Source organism: Martes martes (assembly GCF_963455335.1).
Source record: "Martes martes genome assembly, chromosome: 5".
Taxonomy (NCBI): domain Eukaryota; kingdom Metazoa; phylum Chordata; class Mammalia; order Carnivora; family Mustelidae; genus Martes; species Martes martes.
The window spans coordinates 19,483,671-19,502,710 of NC_137892.1; the positions used below are offsets into that span (position 1 = coordinate 19,483,671).

At 54.2% G+C, this 19,040-nt stretch overlaps 1 protein-coding gene across 1 annotated transcript in view; it reads left to right on the plus strand.

The window, feature by feature from the left end:
- Nucleotides 1-4,013: 4,013 nt before the first annotated feature.
- ADAMTS2 (ADAM metallopeptidase with thrombospondin type 1 motif 2) overlaps nt 4,014-19,040 on the plus strand; it is a gene marked incomplete at both ends in the record, with an annotated part of 216,512 nt that continues 201,485 nt past the window's right edge. Inside the window, 2 exons of the mRNA XM_080804804.1 lie at nt 4,014-4,149; nt 5,192-5,586. Coding sequence (XP_080660930.1) covers nt 4,014-4,149; nt 5,192-5,586 — 531 coding nt within the window. The remainder of the gene's footprint in view (nt 4,150-5,191; nt 5,587-19,040) is intronic.

Below are 19,040 nucleotides of genomic sequence, written 5' to 3' on the forward strand. Positions count from 1 at the left end.
CTGTGTCTCCATTTAGAAGTGTTGATTGAGCCTGGATCCCAGAGCCTTCGCACTGTAAGCACTTTTTCTTTCCCTTACAGGCAGAACAGATCCCAGTGGTGGTGGTACACCTCTGGGTGGGATGTGACGATGAAAAACATTGTTGCCCTTGTTTCCTCATTTGCCTGACGTGGCTCCCCATCAGGGTGTGTGTGTGGGTGTGCGCGCGGGCGTGTGCATGCTCAAGAAACAAGAAGCACACTCCCCAAAGGCCACCCAGCCTCCACGTTCTGTTCCATCAGCATTCCCCTGACATACTGCTTACCCAGGCCACTCGTGGTCGGAATTCTGCCCGTGCATCGGACAGGGCCAGAGCGGAGGGGGACGGAGTGGCAGTCTTCAGAGGCCCCTTGACAAGGTCACGAAGACCTCCTGGCTTGTTATGCACTGCACACGGGTCCCCCTGCACCAGAGACCAGAAGAGTCCAGCTCCCTGCCCCCACCCCCTGGGAGCTTGCTCTTTGGGAGGAAGGACAGTGAAAACTCCATCTCCTTATTACCTCCATCTGCTTGTTGCCCGCAGCGCGGCCAAGGCCTGCCAAGGATGGTGACCTCGTCAAAGGGCACAAGAATTTCTGGTTTCTGTGTGGCCACCAGGGGACAGAAATGGCTCTGATGAAGTCTGTATGGCTCAGAGCCCTGCCCCCAGGTTTTCAGAACAAGGCAGGGCACCCCCTCTCATCCAGAGGTGGGCCAGGCAGACAGGAAGATGTTCTTCTTTTTTAATGTCCCTGTCCCGAGACACGGGCAATGACTTGTGACCCCCAAGGTGACCAGGAAAGGTCCTCCTCTCTTTCTGTATCTCACATCCCTGGGAAGATTTTCAGGGGTTGGAGGGCCCGACATCACCCTGAATTGACCTTGCCCCTCTCCCACAACACGGGGCTGCTCTAGGTCACGGTTGCCACCCCGGCCCTTCAGGGACCAGGCTGGTAACAGTCGCGAGCCATGAGGTGGTGTAGGACAGTGGGAGCGGTGGGGACAGTGTCAAGCAAACCAGATCTAAGACATTCAAGTCCAACTAAAAATAGACCCACGTGACATGTACTAATCCAGGGTTGAGTTGACCCTGTGGTCCTTAGTTTGTGCCTTTGCAATCTGGATGGAGAATTTGAGCAGAGAACCATGAAGGATTTCTGTGTCCTACTTCTCACCTGAAGGAGGAGGAGAGAGCACCAGAGGGAGACGCAAGCACCAGGGGTAGAAGAAGAAGAGGAGAGATCTGAAACCATGGAAATTTGAAGATGTAGGAGGTGCCCCCCCCCACTTTTTCTTTTTTTGAGCTGAGGACAGGTGATCAAGGATCTGGAACAAGTCAACAAGGGCCCCTTACATGAGGGACTCAACAGTAAATCGAAATGCATGTGTGCCTGATTCTCCTGCTTGGTCTTCTGGGATCTCATGGTGGGGATTCAAGGACAGGTGGGTCAAGGATTGTGATCTGCCTTCCATTCATGCCTGGAGGGGAGCCCCAGGAGGCCAGGGGTGATGTGGGAAGCAACAGCTTTCCTGGTCTTATTCCAGAGAACACCAGGGAGATAAACCCCCTTTCTAAGAAGTATCCTACAGCTGGAATGCCAGAGTGTGCAAGATAATTTAGTTATGTGGTCCTGTCTGAAAAGGCCGATTGGCAAAGTGAGAGAGCCAGCCCTTCCCAACTCTGCTCTCCTCTTTCTGCTGGCATCAGAGGAAAGGTCTCTACTTCTGTCAGTCTGCCTCACACTTTCCCAGCACTTACCCATCAGCCTCAGCCTCAGAGACTTTTTGCAGGCAGTAGTATGTCAAATATGCAACATTTTTTTTGTTGTTGTTTTCATTTTATTTATTTTTGGAGTGTCTTTGAATTATGGTGAGATGTTGGCCTTTCCATTTACGGTGGTGATTTGAAGTACCCTTTAAAAACGTAAGGTCGTGATTAAGTACTGTACAAAGAACAGCAGTGGTGGTAGGAGCATTATGGTAATGATCATAAAGCTGGCAGAGAGGCTAGTGAGAAGGTAGAACATGACCCTTGATGCAGACGAAGCTGCTGGTTGGGTCTAACTCATCTTTGCAGGGGGATGAAAACACGGACAACCACAGGAGGAATGAGCAGCCAAGTGTCACGGGTTACGAGACAGCACCTCACTAGACCCAGCTCTGGGCTACCTGGCTTATGCACCCTTCAGGATTCAACCCGTGCCCCTTCTTACAGGAAGTCCTCCAGGATGCCTGGCTCTGAAGTCATCTCTCTTCCCATATGCTGATCACCATCCACTTTCTCTGGAACCAGCTATATTGTGGGAGGTCATGAAAGTAGCTGCCTGCTTGGGGGTGGGGGAAGAAGACCTATAGGGAACTGTAAGGCATGGGCCCCATTTCATGGTGGACAAGCAGAAATGCAGGCTGAGGGTGGCCACACTTTCCAATTTCTCAAGAAAAATCCGAAATCTGAATTCTTATGTGAAATTTCACTATTTTTAGCGTTGACAAGAAACATTTGTTAGGCCCGGGGGCTGGATCCTGTATCGGGCACCCTCAGGTGACAAAGAGGGAAGGTTCCAGGTGAAGATGGCCATCAAGCTGAGAGCCCTCACACCCAGGTCCTGAAGATGACGGAACCGGGGATGCAGAATCACAGATAGAGCGGGTTGTGCAAGTCATGTGTTTCCCCATAAGACTGGGCCCTCCTGGCCCGCAGGGAGGGAGATGCCTGAGTCATCAGACCCTGCCTGACCAAGGCCAACCCCAAAGCCCTTGGCCACACAGGCCTTGGGCAGGGTGAATGAGAAAATCCAAAAGGACAGGTGTCCACCATCCAGGAAAGTCTGAAAACACACAGCAGAGATGTTCTGGACAGACACATGCCTAGGAGGGGGTTTCCAAGTGGGACCTGGGGAGGGAAGGTCACTGTGCTGGGGTACAGCAGGCCTGGTAGGACTGTGACTCCTGGCAGTGGGAAGACTGTGCTGGAGAGGAGGGATTCCATCCCTGGATGGGCTTTGACAGCAAACTTGCTCCAGGATGGAGAGGAAAGCCTTGGATGCAGAGTCGGAAAAGGTGGGTGGAGTGCAGAGAGGCCATTTTAGGCAGGCCCAGGAGTGCAAAGGCCCAGAGGCTCCCGGGGCAGGTGAGGGCAGCAACCTGACTGAGCTCTGGGAGGGAGGGCTCTCCTCCGGGTGGAGGATCCTGTATTCAGAGGCTGTAACAGAGGGATGGGGAGGCAGTTGGAGGGGACGGGAACTTCAGGCAGAGAGGAGTTGGGGACGAAGGAAGCTTGCATCTCTCTGGAAGGGTAAAAGTTGATATTTGGGATAGTCCCTGCAGTGCATGCTTCCTCCCATAAAAGCGTCTTTCAGCCTCTGGCGTTTCCATCTCAGGCTTCCCCAACCTGGTCCCATTCTCCTGCCCCTGTCCTGCCCCAGGGAGCCCAAGAGAGGGTGAGGTAGCTCTTTGCGCCCCTAGGCTGACGGGTGGAACCCGGGCGCCCCACGGACTCTCTGGGTGGGGATGCTCAGGCCGGCGCCGCTCGCTCGAGGTTGTGCGCCGCCAGGGCGCGTGGCGCGCCCGATGGTGGCCGGCGGCGGGGCACCCCCAGTCCGGCCCACCGCGCTACTCTGCCGCCGCCTCGGGGTGTCTCTGCTTCTCTGCGAGCCGGAACCGCGGCGGCGGCGGCGCGAGGAGGGGAGCAGGCGGCGGCGGCCGCCGCGCCAAGAAGCGCCGGGTCACCGCAGGCTGAGGCGCCCGCCGTCCCCGCCCTCCCCCTCGCTCGCCTTCTCCTCCCTCCCGCCTCGCTCGCTCGCTCGCTCCTTCCCTCTCCCCGCCTCCCCTCCGCGCTCCCCCGCCCTCCCCTCCGCGCCTCGCCTCCTCCGCCCCGCGCCCTGCGGTGCTGCAGCTGCGGGCGGCTCCAGCTGCCCCCAGATGTGGGCTGGGCGGCGCGCGGGGAACTTTCGCGCCGGCAGCGAGTGCGGGGCCCCGGCTGCGGTCCGGCTGCCATGGATCCGCCGGCGGGAGCCGCTCGCCGCCTGCTCTGCCCCGCGCTGCTGCTGCTGCTGCTGCTGCTGCCGCCGCTCCTGCTGCCGCCGCCGCCGCCCGCGGACGCCCGGCTCGCCGCCGCCGCCGACCCCCCAGGTAGGTGCAGCCGGGTCCCCACGCCCCACGACCCCCGTCGGCCGGGCCCCGCCCCGCGTGCTCCGCCGCCCCCTCCCCAGGCGTCGTCCAGCCCGACTTGGGCAAACTCCGTGCGCCCCGCCCGGGGCCAAGTTGGCCAACTTCGGGGCCGGGTTGGTCGCGCAGGGGGCGCCCCACGGCGCACCCGAGCGCCTCCGGCCGGGGGGGAGCCTCGGAGCGTTCGCGGCTCCCGGGACGCGGACCAAGGAGATGGAGGGCCGGGAAAGCCCCGCGGCCGAGAGCGCAGCGCTAGCCCCAGCGGGTCCTGGGGAGCCAGGGCGAGGCGGCTCCGGGGCTCGCGTCCGGGGACGCTCGGGAGGAGCCGGGTGCTGAGCGCGCCGCCTTGGGCCCTGAGGACTGATGCGGCGCCCGGGGGCGGGGGGGATCCCTGAGGACCCGAAGGACCCTGCTCGACCCCTCCCTGTCCTCGGGCACGCGGGGAGGGGGCCGGCATCGGTCCAACCGAGAAGCTGGACACGGAGGACAGGCCGCGCGTGCCCGGGGGAGCCGAGTCTTCGCCGCTCCGGAGGCTAGCGGTGAGGGCGCCCGGGCGGCGGGGGCCGCGGAGGGGTAGAGGCGAGGCACACCGTAAGGGGCCAACAGGCAATGGTTTCGGAGCAGCCCCACGTCCTGCCAAGGACGGTAGGTTCAAGGGGCGGGGGCGCTCTGATGGGGTTGTCCCCAGGGGAACTGTGAGGAGCTCGCGAGCTTCTAAACGGAACGGGACAGGGGGCAGAGCGCTTGGCTGACTGGGTCCCAGAGGGGGACCGCCTGGGAGCGGCGGGGTTCCGGAATGGTGACCCCGTTGACGCCCCTTCCCAGTCGGAAGAAGGCCGGGGAGGTGCAGGCTAGTTTCTGGGGGTTGCCTGGCAGAATGCCCTTTCCTTCGCAGTGGTGGTGGGTGGGGGAGGGCTGGGGGGCTGCGGGGCTTGGCTGCGGGGCTTGGCGGCGGGTCCCCGGGGCTCCGAGGTCTTGGCGGGTCTAACGCCCCTTCCCGTTGCAGGCGGGCCCCTGGGGCACGGAGCGGAGCGCATCCTGGCGGTGCCGGTGCGCACTGACGCCCAGGGCCGCTTGGTGTCCCACGTGGTGTCAGCGGCGTCGGCTCAGGCTGGGGTACGGGCCCGCAGGGCAGCCCCTGTCCAGACCCCGGGCTTACCTGGAGACAACGAGGAGGACCCCGGCGGCCGCCTCTTCTACAACGTCACGGTCTTCGGTCGAGACCTGCACCTGCGGCTGCGGCCCAACGCCCGCCTCGTGGCGCCCGGCGCCACCGTGGAGTGGCAAAGCGAGTCGGGCGCCACCCGCGTGGAGCCCCTGCTCGGGACCTGTCTCTACGTCGGAGACGTGGCGGGCCTGGCTGAAGCCTCCTCCGTGGCGCTCAGCAACTGTGACGGGCTGGTGAGTACTCACTTCTCTCTCGCTCCTTTCTGCCCACTGCCCTTGCCTGGCACTTGGAAGCTGGTTCCCCGTGACTCAAGGCCTGCACTGAGGATCTCCTTTGCACCCCAGCATGCAGGGAGCACCCGGCACAGAAGGAAGGGGTTGGCACGAAGGCAAGTTATTTCAACTGGCCCCAGAGCAGTGACTTAGGCAGCGGGTGGTGTTCTCCAAAGCTCTGCCAAGTAGCAGAGTGCCCTCTCCCCGATGCCTGCGGGGCACAGGTCTTCCTGTGGTCACCAGTGGGTAGGACTCCGGGAGTGTATGCATCTGCATGTGTGTTCTGGAATGTTGGTGTGTGCTCGGATCTGGGAACCCATGCAGATATGTGGATGTGCCATTGTGTGTCTTGTACATGTGTGTATCTGTGGGTTTCTGTTCCTTTGGGTGTCTGGGTATCTGTTCAGTGTGTGTTCATGGGCATCTTAACCTGTGTGATATGTGTGTGGGGGGCACACGTGCTGGAAGTCTGTCTTCTTGTTTCTGTGTGTGCAGGTGGTGGCAGCCCAGGGAGCAGGCAGGCAGTGGTGCTGAAATGCCCAGTTATCCCTCTGCCCCCTGGCTGACCGGGAGCCACTGATTTTTCTGCTGTGGTTTCCTGTTGAACTCCAGCTGGTAATTTGAAAAGTCGGTTTTCTCTCTCTATTTTGAGCCAAGGGGAGCATTTGGAAATGCAGGCTCTGGTGCCCACGGGCAGCCTCTGAAGGACAAGGGGAGAGGCTGAGTCCCCTCCTGGGACTGGTTGGGCCACCCAGTGTGCCTGGAGCCCTGGGACGTTTTCTTGTTTCCAGGGGCCCAGAGGGACCACAGCTTGGCATGAGGGCGGCCTCAGAGGAAGACTGGATCGATGCTCAGGGAGGCGGCTGACATTGGCGGTGCTTTGTCCGGCCGCCCCGGGGCCTGGCACGTGGCAGAAACCACTGCAGCCTTCTATTTTGGATTGGGGGTGCGGTGGTCAGGCTGGCCGGGCTGGCCAGACATCTGAAGCCACCCACCGTGGGTTCTGCTCTAATTGCTGCTCAGGGCACTGCTGTGCGGGCGAGTGGCCGCTCTCCCGGCCCTGCTGGCCCCCGAGCCCCCTGTCCTCAGGCTGGTCCTGCTGCTGCCTGCAGAGCCTGCAGTCCCACCAGAGCCCCACAACCACTGATGTTCTTTTTATGGAGACACAGGAAATGTCACTTGTTGCTTCGGAAAATCACTGCCTTTGGCTGGATTGAGTTAGAACCCAGGCATATTGCAAACAGCTATAAATGTCCTTGAAGGAGTTGGGTTATTGTGGTGCAGCCTTTTATATGTCCGTTGTCTCTGAGGCCATCTGGGGCCTCATAGATGTATCTCATTTCATGCTGTAGGTGAATTTCCTAAATAAATTGATGCTGGGGACTCCAGGATTTGGGGGAGCTGACTCGGATGCAGTCTGTAGGTGGGTCAGCTCCTGTGGACTGAGAGATTCCTGATGGAGAGAATTTTAAGGGATGCTTTGTCTCTGTATCATTCCTTCATCAGTCATTTGGTGATTCATTTGTTTAGCTAGAACCTCCTAGTGCCATCTGTCCACTGTGCGGGTCAGGGGTGTGGCTGGCCCAGTGCCCGCCTGGGGCTGGGGACCACTGATGGGCTGAGGGGCAGCTCTGGCTTGGGCTTTGACCGCAGGCTCCTGGGGGCTATTTGGAGAATGAGTTGGCAGCAGGTAAAGGGGCAGGTTGGCAATCTTAGCGGAGGGAAGAACACGTGTGCAGGTACTGGGTATGCGTTGGCCTGGTCGGGACAGGCATGGTGAGATGTCATTAGGACTGGCCACACACCTGCACAGGGTCAAGGCAGCTGGAAAGAAGATGGGAGTTGGAAGATGTGCTGGGGCTTGCCTGAGGGGTCTTGAATGCTGTCAAGGAAAAATGGCCTGGAGACATTGGGGCATCAATATTAATTCTGTACTCTTCCTCCCTCTTCCTTCCTTCCCTTCTTTCTCTCTTCTTTCCCTCCTTCCTTCCTTTTGTTTTGGTGTGTCTCTTCTCATTCTATACTAATTAACTCCTTAACCCTTTGAGTCTTTCTGTGTATCACTGATAGGCCTGGGGCTCTATACATGGTGCAGAGCTGTGGTCCCCACAGCTATCATGCAGGGGAAGGATCCTCATCCCTGGTTTGCACATGCTCAGATGAGGCTCCGGGAGGTCGAGCGACTTGCCCAAGCCCACCTAGCCCATGCCAGCCGGAATCCGGCCTGGTTCCCTCCAGCCCTATGTGCCACAGGGCTCCCAGGTTGGGCAGGGTAGAAGACACTGAGATGTGCAAAATCTGTGCACTCCTTCCAATAGGCCTTACGTGAATAAATGCATCTCATTCTCCTAGCAACCCAGGCCCTCGACCACCATGCCACACGGGCTCCCTGCCTCTGTAGCATTTGTTCTTCCTTCAGAGATAGCAAAACTCACCAAAGCAGGTATGTCATGCTGTAGTGTGTGTGCAAATCCCCAGGGATCTTGTTAAAATGCAAGTTCTGGTTCAGAACATCTGGGGTGGGGCCTAAAGTTCTGCCTGCCTGCCTTCCTTCCTTCCTTTTCGTTTCCTTCCTTACCTTTCCTTTTCTTTCTTTCCTTCTCTCTTTCTCTTTCTGTCTGTCTTCCTCTCTGAAAGAGCGTGAGTGAGGGCAGGGAGTGGCAGAGGAAGAAAGAGAGAGAGAGAGAGAGAGAGAGAGAGATACTCTTAAGCAGATTCCTCACTGGGTGTGGATCTCAAGATCTGGGGCTTGTACTCAAAACCCTGAGATCATGAGCTGAAATCAAGAGTTGGATGCTTAACCTACTGAGCCACCCAGAAATGCAAGTTCTGCCTTTCTAATAAGCTTCCTGGTCCTCAGGCCACTCTTTGAGAAGTAAGGCTCAACAGCCCCATTTCTAAAGATATTATTTATTTATTTATTTATTTATTTGATAGAGAGTGAGAGAGAGAGTATATGAGCAGGGGGAGTGGCAGGCAGAGGGAGAGAGAGAAGCAGGAGTCTGATGCGGGGCTTAATCCCAGGACCCTGGGGTCATAACCCGAGCTGAATGCAGACACTAACGCACTGAGCCACCCAGGCGCCCCATCAACATCCCCATTTCTGCAAGAGAGTTCTGCACATTCCTCCACTAGTTGTTCCTTGCAGACAGGTTTCAGTGGACAACAGGTGTGGGGGATGCTGCACCTTGCACTCAGCTTGGGCGATTCAGGGGGCCCATCGCAGTCTCTGGGAAGTTGCGTAATAAAGAAAGTTCTGGCACTCTGAGTAATCCGTCATTTCCCACACAGATGGGGCTGTGGAATCCCTTCTTTGCAGAATGTGTCTTCCTGGAGGATGTGTAGAAAAACCACGGAAGAGGGTCCCAGGAGCTTGTGTGTGCACTCTCTCTCTAAAAATAAATAAATAAAATCTTTTAAAGAAGAGAAAGGAAGGCAGTAGCAGCTTTGTTTTTTGTGGACAGCAGTCTTCTAGTCAACGGGAATCTTATTTCTTAGTATCTGTCAGGATCCTTTCAGTTACAAGTGACAGACTGCTTAAATCAGTTTAAACAATAGCTCTCCTAATAGTAAGTCTTCAGGCATGGCCGATTCCAGGTGCTCCCTTTAGGTCATTAGAACACATGCCATCTCCTGCCTGGCTTTGTTCTCCAGTGTGGTCCTTCTATTCTGAGTCTAGGGGCCCCAGCAGTGTCTTTTTCTGAATAATTCCGCTGAGACCTGGGTATCACTCTGGCCAGCCTGGGCTCTGGGGCTCCTGTGAGGAGCAGGACATGGGATTTGCAGAACCGCGGAAATGGAGAGCGGAAGAGGTGCTGTCCCCTCAGTTAATATGAGATGGGGATTCTGAGTCTGCCAAGATGTAGATTCTTCTGGAGTCAGGTAGAGGTGCAGACTTAAGAAATTCCACATGAAGACATGCTTTGTAAGACATGCCGTGCACTTTATTCCCAGAGAGTCTGGCAAAGGCAGAGTTTCCAGGTTGTTTGTTTGTTTGTTTGTTTGTTTATAGCCACTAGACAGAAGTCATTCATAACATTCATGAGGAGAGGTGAAGGTTTGTTTTTTCATGATGCATGAGAAAATTATGCTTAATGAAGGGTTCTTGCATGTGTTAATTTCATATTAGTCATATATACTCATTAAAAACCCAGTGAGGGGGCGCCTGGGTGGCTCAGTCAGTAAGAGTCTGCCTTCGGCTCAGGTCATGATCTCAGGGTCCTGGAATCCAGCCCCATGTTGGGCTCCCTGCTCAGCGGGAGTCTGCTTCTCCCTCTGCCTCTGCCCCTCCCCCCACTCATGCACACTCTCTCTCTCACTCTCAAATAAGTAAAAGCTCATTTTTTTATAACCCAACCAGAAGCCTATTGTAATAATAGTATAATAGTAAGTCATAGTTTGCTACCCCTATTATGTGCCAGGCTCCTTGCTGAGTGCCTTATGCCTGCATCTCCTTGTTCAGTCCTCACAACGTCCTATGGCCTGTGCTTGATATTATCCCCATTCTACAGATGAATCAACTGAGTCTCCAAATGCTGAGAGCTTGCTTCAAGCTTTGCTATTGGTATTTGAATGCATGTCTTCCGCCCAATGCGTGATTCCAAGATCATGCTCGCTACATTTTATTGTTGGTTTTGTTTTGTTTTTTGGCATGCCAACAGAAAGGATAAAAATGAAGAAATGCACTTCTGTAAAACATTTTTTACCTTCCCTATTTTGACTCCTAGAGACCTTCTGAGTCTGGGAGCAGGCCTGGTGGCTGAGTGGCTTGCTGATACACTGCTGACCTGCTCTAGCCTGCAGTTCTTGGCGGGTTGCCTGAGTCTTCGTAGCTGGGTGATGGTAGTGGGGACTCCCGTAGAGCTGAAGCACCCAGCTCCCTCTCTGCTTCCCACCTCAGGGCAGCTCTAGGGACCCCTCCAGCCTGATAGGGCATGGCTAGGCTAGTGGGTGGAAGTCATCCTGGGATGGGGAGTGGGAAGGGTCTGAGCTCTGAGGTCTGGTCCCGTCCTGAGTTCTGAGGGTTGGGGGCAGTGTACACCCTTCCCAGGGGGCTCAATGTGAGTCCCCATGATTCTGTGAAGCAGAACTCCCATGGTGTGGCCGAGGTGCAGAGAGACCCAAGGGTTTCTGCCTTGTGGCCTGGGGCCCCTCCACTAGGCACCTATGCTGTCCATTATTTTTTTTTAATATTTCATTTATTTATTTGAAAGAGAGAGCGAGCGAGCTTGAGTGGGGGTGGGGAGGGGCAGAGGGAAAAAGAGAGAGAATCCCAAGCAGACTCTACACTGAGCACAGAGCCAGTGTGGGGTTTGATGCCAGCATGCTGAGATCCCGACTTGAGCTGAAATTAAGAGTGAGGAGCTTGGGTACCTGGGTGGCTCAGTGGGTTAAGCCTTTGCCTTCAGCTCCGGTCATGATCCCAGGGTCCTGGGATTGAGCCCAGCATCAGGTTCTCTGCTCAGCAGGGAGCCTGCTTCCCACCCGCGCCCACCCCCCGCAACCTGCTTCTCTGCCTACTTGTGATCTCTGTCAAATAAAAAAGTAAAATCTTAAAAAAAAAAAAGAGTCGGAAGCTTAACCAACTGAGCCACCCAGGAGCTTGTGTCCAGTCTTTATAGTCATTAAGAATCACTGAGGTCTACAGAGAGAAATCATTTGCTGGCCTAAGGGACCACGATGAGTTTCATTTTTCCTCACAAGCATCCTGTTTTTGAGGCCATACATTGGGCTCCAGCTGGCTCAGGTGTTAGGGTGGGGTGGGCAGGTGTGGCAGGCTCAGGCTGTGGGGTTGAGGGCGAGGATGCCTGGGACTTGCAGCCAGTCTTCCTTCCTCCTGCCCCTCCTCCTTGTTGTTTAAGACTCATTCAGTTTAAGTGACAGAAAGCTGGCTTACAGTAAATGAAATAAACAAGGGATGTCATGAGCCCAGTGACTCTTGGGGTCCTGATGAGTTCAGGCATGGCTGCATCTAGGGGTTCAGGGCTTGTTTCATCACATGTTCTCTACCTTTCAGCTCTATTACTCTCTGTCTCAATATGGTCTTCCCCATGTGGGGGCCACTGGCAACTCCTGGCTTAACTTGCTGCCATGGTAGCAATCAGAAATGGAGGGCACTCCTTTCTGGATGGTTCCTGCTAGCATCCTGGAGAGGGCTTTGATGGGCCCCACTTAGGTTACAGGCCCCTCTTTGAACCAATCATTGTGATGTAAGCCTGGCCTGAGTCTCTTGCTCACGTTTAGGATTGAAAGTGAGGGTCAGATCCCCAAACCCTGGAATGGATGGATGTTTTATATGAAAGCAAGAGGAAGGTGAATGTGCCGAGCAGATGAAAACAGTTACCACTGCACTCCATCTGGACTCTGGGTCCCCATGTCCAGATCTCTTCATGGGCTCCAGACTTGCCTGCCCAGCTGCCTCCAGGGCTCCCTCCCTGGTGACCCCGTGCTTCTGAAATGGAAAGTGGTCTCCACTTTCCTAGACTCCACCCTTTCTTGGGTGGGAATCCCAGGATCACCCCTCTCCTCCCTCTCCATGACCTGTATATCCAACCTGCCACTGTCCTAGATGTCTCTGGACTTTATCCCTGTTCCCATCCCTCCACAATGCCTGATCCCAAGCCCTGTCTTTTGCACCTGTGATGAAGATCTGCTGCTAATTGATCTGTCCCCAGTAACTCTTTCTCCTTACAGCAGCCACACTGATTTTCATAAACCATATATTAAGTCATGTCACTCCTTGCTCAAGATCTTTCAGTGATTCTTATTGCCCTTAAAAAAAAAATCCAAACCCAGAAAAACATCCAAATCTACGATCCTGGCATTCAGGGCCAACTATGACCTGGCCCAGTGGCCTCCAGTTTCATCTGTCACAGTGTCCCTCTCATGCCTGTGCCCCATCACACTGAGCTTTTCGTTCCCCCAACACAGGACACCCCCCAGCTCAGGACCTTTGCATAGGTTGTGTCATTGCCTAGAACCACTCTTATACCTTCATCTTTACCTCATCTTTACCTGGCTCAGTCCGTAGGTCTCAGCTAAATGGCATTTCATCCAGGAAGTGATCCTAGGCATTGTCATGCCAGGTTGCACCGTGTGCTTCTTGGTAACGTGTACCATGGGTAATGTGTACCCACCCAACTGTGTTCGCAGGGCCCCGCTCTGGCTGGGCAGACCTCACCTGGGAGCTGTGAAATGAGAGTTCCCAGGGAGAGGGGGCCAGAAGCCTATGTAGGAAATGGTTGGGGACTTGCTCCCGAAACCCTGTGTCGCCCCACCCCCCACCCCCGTGCCCAGAGCTGGCCCATCTTTCCTCATCTGCTCTCTTGCCAATCCCAGAATGCCCACACTCCTTGGGGAAGACCCCCTTGGAGAATGGCTGAAAACTCTGCCTCCTTTCCCATAGGAAAGCACTTGTGCACAACATGTGGTTTTATGGTTTTCCTGCGCCTACTTTGGCGTTCATGAAACTTGAGTTCAAAACCGTTGGTCTAAATCAATCCGAGTAAGAGAGGGAAGACCTCCCTGCCACCGCCTCCCCATTCCTGTATGGGGAAGTGTTGGGTGGGGGTGAGGAGACGTTGGGCTGGGCTCTGGCAAGTCGTCTTGTGGACCCTGAGTAAATCCTCTCACCACTGGCCTCAGTTTGTCCAGGTGGAAACTGGGGGCTGGAGTTAACCGTTTCTGGACCCTTCCAGGGCAACTCCAGGTGCCTTAGGGACCAGATGGGGATCAAACACAAGTGAGGGGACAGGGTTGGAGGAGGGAGATGTAGGGACCCTGGCGAACCCAAGCCCCACCTCCCTTGAGAGAGTGTTGCCCCTCAGGAGTGTGTGCTGCTGAGCTCCCCATTGTTTCTTCAGAGAAACTGTGTTTCTGAGTGTGTTGGTATCATTTGGGCAAACAAGTCCAGCGTGAAGACCCTGTATGGGCCCTGAGGTCCCCTGACAGGGCCTCCAGAGGCAGGTGTGGGAGTGTTGGGTGGTGTGCTGGCAGCAGGATCTGAGATGGGACAGGGGTCCCTGCTGGCAGGGGCTGGGAACTTGCTTGAACCCAGCCTGACTTCATCACTGTCACCCCATGCGCCCCCGCCTCCAGGGTGTCTACAACCTTCTGGCTGGCCACCCCACCATGTCTCACTGGGAGTGACTTGGTGGAAGGGAAGGAGCATCTCAGAGGCTCTTCCCTGCCTGGGCGGGATAGGGACGTGCACTGACCTGTGGCTGCCACGATGGAGGCGGACTTGTCAGGGGTTCATGCTATGGGGGGGAGTAGCAGCCTGTGACCCTGACCCACGACCCCATTTGCCTTGTGGTGGCCCCTCAGTTTGGTGTAGGTGCATCCATAATCTGAAAGCCAGACTCATTTATCTGTCTTCCACCTGGACTCGTTAAAAATCACAGGCAGCCAGTAGCTGATTGCCAGGGGCTGAGGGGAAGACGGGAATGCGACGTTATTGTTAATGGTTACAGAGTTTCAGTTTTACAAGAAAACAAGAGGTCTGATGATGGTTGCACAACATTAGGAATGCATTTAAGAGCACCGAACGACACCAAAAGTGGTTAAGACGGTGAAAAAGGGCATCTGAGGACTCGTGGGATTCGGTAGGTAGTTCAGGGGTGCAGTGGTGCCCCTTGAGCCCCGCTCGTCCAGTTTTCCTCTCCAGTGGGACTCTGTTCCCCGGGGGACTAGTGGTTGCTGCTGTCCCCACACCCCTCTCACCCCCAGAGACAGCTTGGTGGGAAAAGGAAGCTTTTTTTTTGGAGGTTCCCGCCACGGTCTTGAGCTTCACTCTGATTGGGCGGGATTGGATCACGGGACTTTTCCATAGCCAATCACTGTGGCCCAGGAATGCTGTGCGCTGATTGGCTCTGGCCCGAGTCACATGCTCCAGCGGCCTCCTAGAATTGTTGAGCGAGAGCTCTTCGGGGCCGCGACCGTCAGTCATGGCCGCGTCACTCCTACCGGCTGAGGGCCCTGCTAACCGCGCTGCCCCTCAAGAAAAGGCGGCCAGAGAATCAGTGTCTATACCCGCTGCCTCTGCTGCGGCATGTGCCCAGTCCCTGCATTCGTCCTGTGAACTAGCCCTTGTGGTGCCCCTTTCACAGATGAGGAAACCGAGGCTCGGTGAGTTCTTGGGATCTGTGGGCTCTCCGCGTGTGGGGTCGCCTCAGTGCGCGGAATCCTCTAGGGACGGGCAGAGCGGAGCCCAGCTTGGCCCCTCAGGAAAGGCCAGCACGGTCGGTCACTGATCCCTGAGCCTGAGCCCGGGAGGCCGGCTCTTCCCGGGTCATCCCTTGTGACCCTGCGGTGACTTCACTGCGTGGTCGTGTGTGTCTGGCGCTGGTTGTGGAGCGTAACGGCACCGCCCATTCCCGTGTTGGCTTCAGGCTCTTCCCGCCCCATGGCCAGCCGTGGCTGCCTGTCCCCTTGTGCCACCAGCACTTGGGGAGTGTGGAGTGGTGCCAGGGGTCAGCGGGGAGGTAGGGAAGGCCAGAGCCTCGCCCAGGCCTGCTGTGGGGACCATGAGCGCCACAGCCAAGGGGAGCAATCTGGAGGAACTCATCTGCCCCGAGCCATGGGGACGCCCTCCAGGGGCCTGGTGTGCCCACCTAGCATCCAGGCTGGCTTTGCTGTGTGGCGGCCTGAGCTGTGGCCTGGGCCTCCCCAGTCTGGTCGCTGAAATCCATACCGGCATATGCGTATGGATCCCTTCCTGGGACCCTCGGTCTATACCAGTGGCAGACACATCCTTCATTACCCTCCCTGCCCTCCCCTGCTTGGGCAGCCTGGGGGAACACACGTGCGTGTTTGTGCACCTTTGTGTGGGGATGTGTGTGTGTATATGTGGAAAGGTGTGCTTGGGTATGCATGTGCATGCCTATCTGTATGAGTGTGACATGAATATGTACCTGCGTGTGAATGTGTGTCTATGCTTGTGAGTTTATGCATTGGAGTGAGCATGTGTGTGTGTGTGTGTCTCGGTGTGAGTGTGCATGTGTTTGTAGGGTGAGCACGTGCGTTCAAGTGTGAGTGTGTAAGCATGGTCGTGTGTGTTCTTGCCAAGGGCTTCCTGCAGTGGAGGGGACTGAGACGGGGGAGAGGTACCCAGGGGAGAGGAAGACCCTAGTCCTCTGAATCTTGGCACCACCTCAGGCCCCCTCCTCCCACACTGGCACGCGCTCTGAAATGGGAGGGCCCAGGTAGGAGCCTCTTGCTCTGCTGCTTATGTTTCATATTAAATGTCAACTGTCCACCGGGTCTGCGGTGCTGCCATTAATATGGAGAAGTTATTACAGAGCCTGGAGCTGGCTCCTCGGGCTCATCCATGAATTTCAATTACCTTGCACGTCTACTCTAGGCCTGTGGAGTGGGGCTCACAGCTTCTGCTTGGAGGCAGAGGGAACTCGGCATCCAGAACCCTAGCCCAGGCAGTGCAGAGGGGCTAGGCGGGCCCTGCACCACTCCTCCTTGCCCCATAGGTTTCACGAGAGCACGGACTTGGTGTGGATGGAGGCTGCTGTGTCACACAGTCCACTCTGCCCTGCGTAGCTGGGCAGCATGGACGAGGGCTGAAATGTACAAAACTTGTTTTCCTCGCTTGCAAAGTTGCGGGGGAGGAACCCATCCACGCTTGCTGGGCATTGAAAGGGTGTGTGTGCAACAAGTACTTAGCCCAGGCCTGGGGTTTGGGAGATGCTGGCCGTTTATGCCTTTCATCAGATCTAAGATGCCATCAGTTATAGGGCACACACTCCCAATTACACTGTACCATGGCACCTTAACTACAGTCCTAAGAGGCATAGACACCAGCAGCCCTATCCCCAGTTGCTCCAAACAGTGGGCCATTCCTCCCTTTTCACTTGCTTGGCTTACGTAGTGTGTGACTGCCTTCTTCTTTTCTGGGTGTCTTCCTCTCTTTGGTAAAGCATGGAGTTGCAGTCCTTCCTCCAGGACGTTTCCTCACTGATGCCAAAGCTATCCACTCCGTTGTCTCTGTGCTTTTGTGCGCACATCATCATTTTTTTTGCCATCATGGTGTGACTTTTTGAAGACATTTGGATAGTAGGGATCTCAACATAGGAAGTGCTGATCCTACACGCAGTTCAGGTAAGGGATAGCATATGAGCCATATGAGCCAACATGCCATTGTTGGGTTGGCGTGTGCGAGGCAATGCCAGCCACCACATGGTTGCTGCTGGCTGCTGGTCGTGATTAAAACCCAGTGATTTCATTCTGACTTCAGAGGTGGTAAATGTGAAAAATGTGTGTCTAGAGGCCTGGACAGGCAGTTTTTTTTTTTTTTTAATTGTTGTTGTTGTTGTCGTCGTTATTCTGTTACAAGTGATTTTAAGGCCATGTCTGAGCTGGTAGGCAGTTCTCATGCTGGGAAGTAGAGCAGCAACAGAGCCTGGGCTGTTCACCCCAGAGGGACCAGCCCTTGCTAGCTCTGTGAGTGGCATATTCAAGGATTTGTCTCTGAACCTGGATATTTCTCTTTTGAAAGCAGGGATTTGGGACTACATGGCAAATAAGGTATATTTCTATATCATGCAAGACTTGTCCAAGTGGCCAGTTTGATTGGGACAGAGCTTCTGAAGGTATGAGAAAAAGTAGCTCAAGAGCTGTGAATATGAACATGTATGTATTTTTAATGGATGATGCCATCTCCTATCAGTTGCAAATGAAATGTTGGGTTAACCAATATCACAGATCAAGTCTCTACCAGCACTAAACTGTATTTATTATTAGAGCCTTAAAGCTGTGATAGCTAAAGAATTAGCTGCTTTATAGTTACATTGTCCACCACAGTAGCCATGAACCAGGTGATGCTATCACTACTTGAAAGCTGGCTGGTCCTAAGTGAGAGGTGCCCGAGTGTAAAATATTCAGTATTCAAAGTCTTAGTATAAAAAATATATATGCGTGTGTGTGTATAAATATCTCATTGATAATCTAAAAGTATTGAGTATAGATTGAAATAATATTTTGGATGTAGTGGATAAAGTAAGATATATTGCTGAAATTGATTTCACTTTTTTTTTTTTCTTAAACGTGGCTCCATGTGAAGTTCTCATTACATTTCTGTTGGACAGTGCTGCTTTGAGACATCTGGCTGGATACTTCCCGTTTCACTGTTATTCTTTTGCAAAATTTTCTTGGCTGGTCACCTCTGTTTATTTCTTTCAATTGAATTCTAGAATTATTTTGTCAGGTTAAAAACATCCCTTGCAAGTTTGATTGACATTAGATTAAACTTAGAAACCAATTAAAGGAGGAATTGACATAATTTATAGTATTTACCAGGAACATGGTGTATTTTTCAATTGATTTCATTTTGCTTTGATGTTATTTGGTAAAATATTATACATTTTTTATATGGGTCACTCATTATTTTAAATCAGGGTCATTTCAAGGATTTTGTTTTTCCTTTTTGCTATTGTTTATGGAATCACTTCCATCTATCATTGGTGTACAGGAAGGCTATTGATTTTTATATAATTATCTTTTATCAAGCTGCTTGATAGAACTCATTAATTCTAATATATCTTTGTGGATTCCCCTGGGTTTTCTAGGTATACAGTTATACTGTCTGTAAATGATGATAATTTCGGAGTCTCGTTTCCAATCAGCACCATCTAGAACCTTCAGAGTAATGTTAAGTAACAGCAGCGGCTTTGTGCATCCGCGTCTGCGCCTGGCTCTGATGGGAACGCCCCTGGCATTTCTCTGCTTAATAAAATATAATGCTTGCTCGTGGACTAAGATGGATTTCGTGAGAAGGCAATATCCTCTGAATTCTAGTTTTCTGAGGTCCTATTTTTATCAGCACAGGAGCTGAAATCTAGATTAAATTTGTCTAACACCTCACACACCACTGCCTCCCTCCCTGCCCCCAACCCCCAAAGCTGGAGGCGTTAGACAATTCCCAGGGGCTGTGTTTCCCAAGGACCTGGGACTCTGGGCTGCTGGCAGGTTCCCTGAGTTGCCTACTTGCTGGTCCTGAAATGCAAGCCAGCTCCATTTTCAGCTGTCAGGGCCCCTCCCAGGAAGAGGCTGGGGCATGCTGTTGAGGAAGGTGGTGGAGGCTGAACTGCCCAGCCGAGCAGGTGGCTTCCAGGAGAGCTGGAACCAATTCTTAGAAAGCCCACGTGGGGACAAATTGCCAACTTGACATGCTGCGTTCTCCCTCTCTCAGTGGTGTGTCTCCCAACCTTCAGTTTTTCCCCCGAGTCTTACAGAAGTCTTTACCCCCTTGCTCACTGATTGATTCTTGCCCACACGCCCCTACCCCCTTGGGGTCCCACTGGTACCTTTATTCCCATATGTTTCTAGAAGGTCTTTTCTGAAAGACTCTGGTTCCCATAGAGGGAATCTGTGGCCTGTTGTGTAGAGAATAAAATTGTTTTCCATTG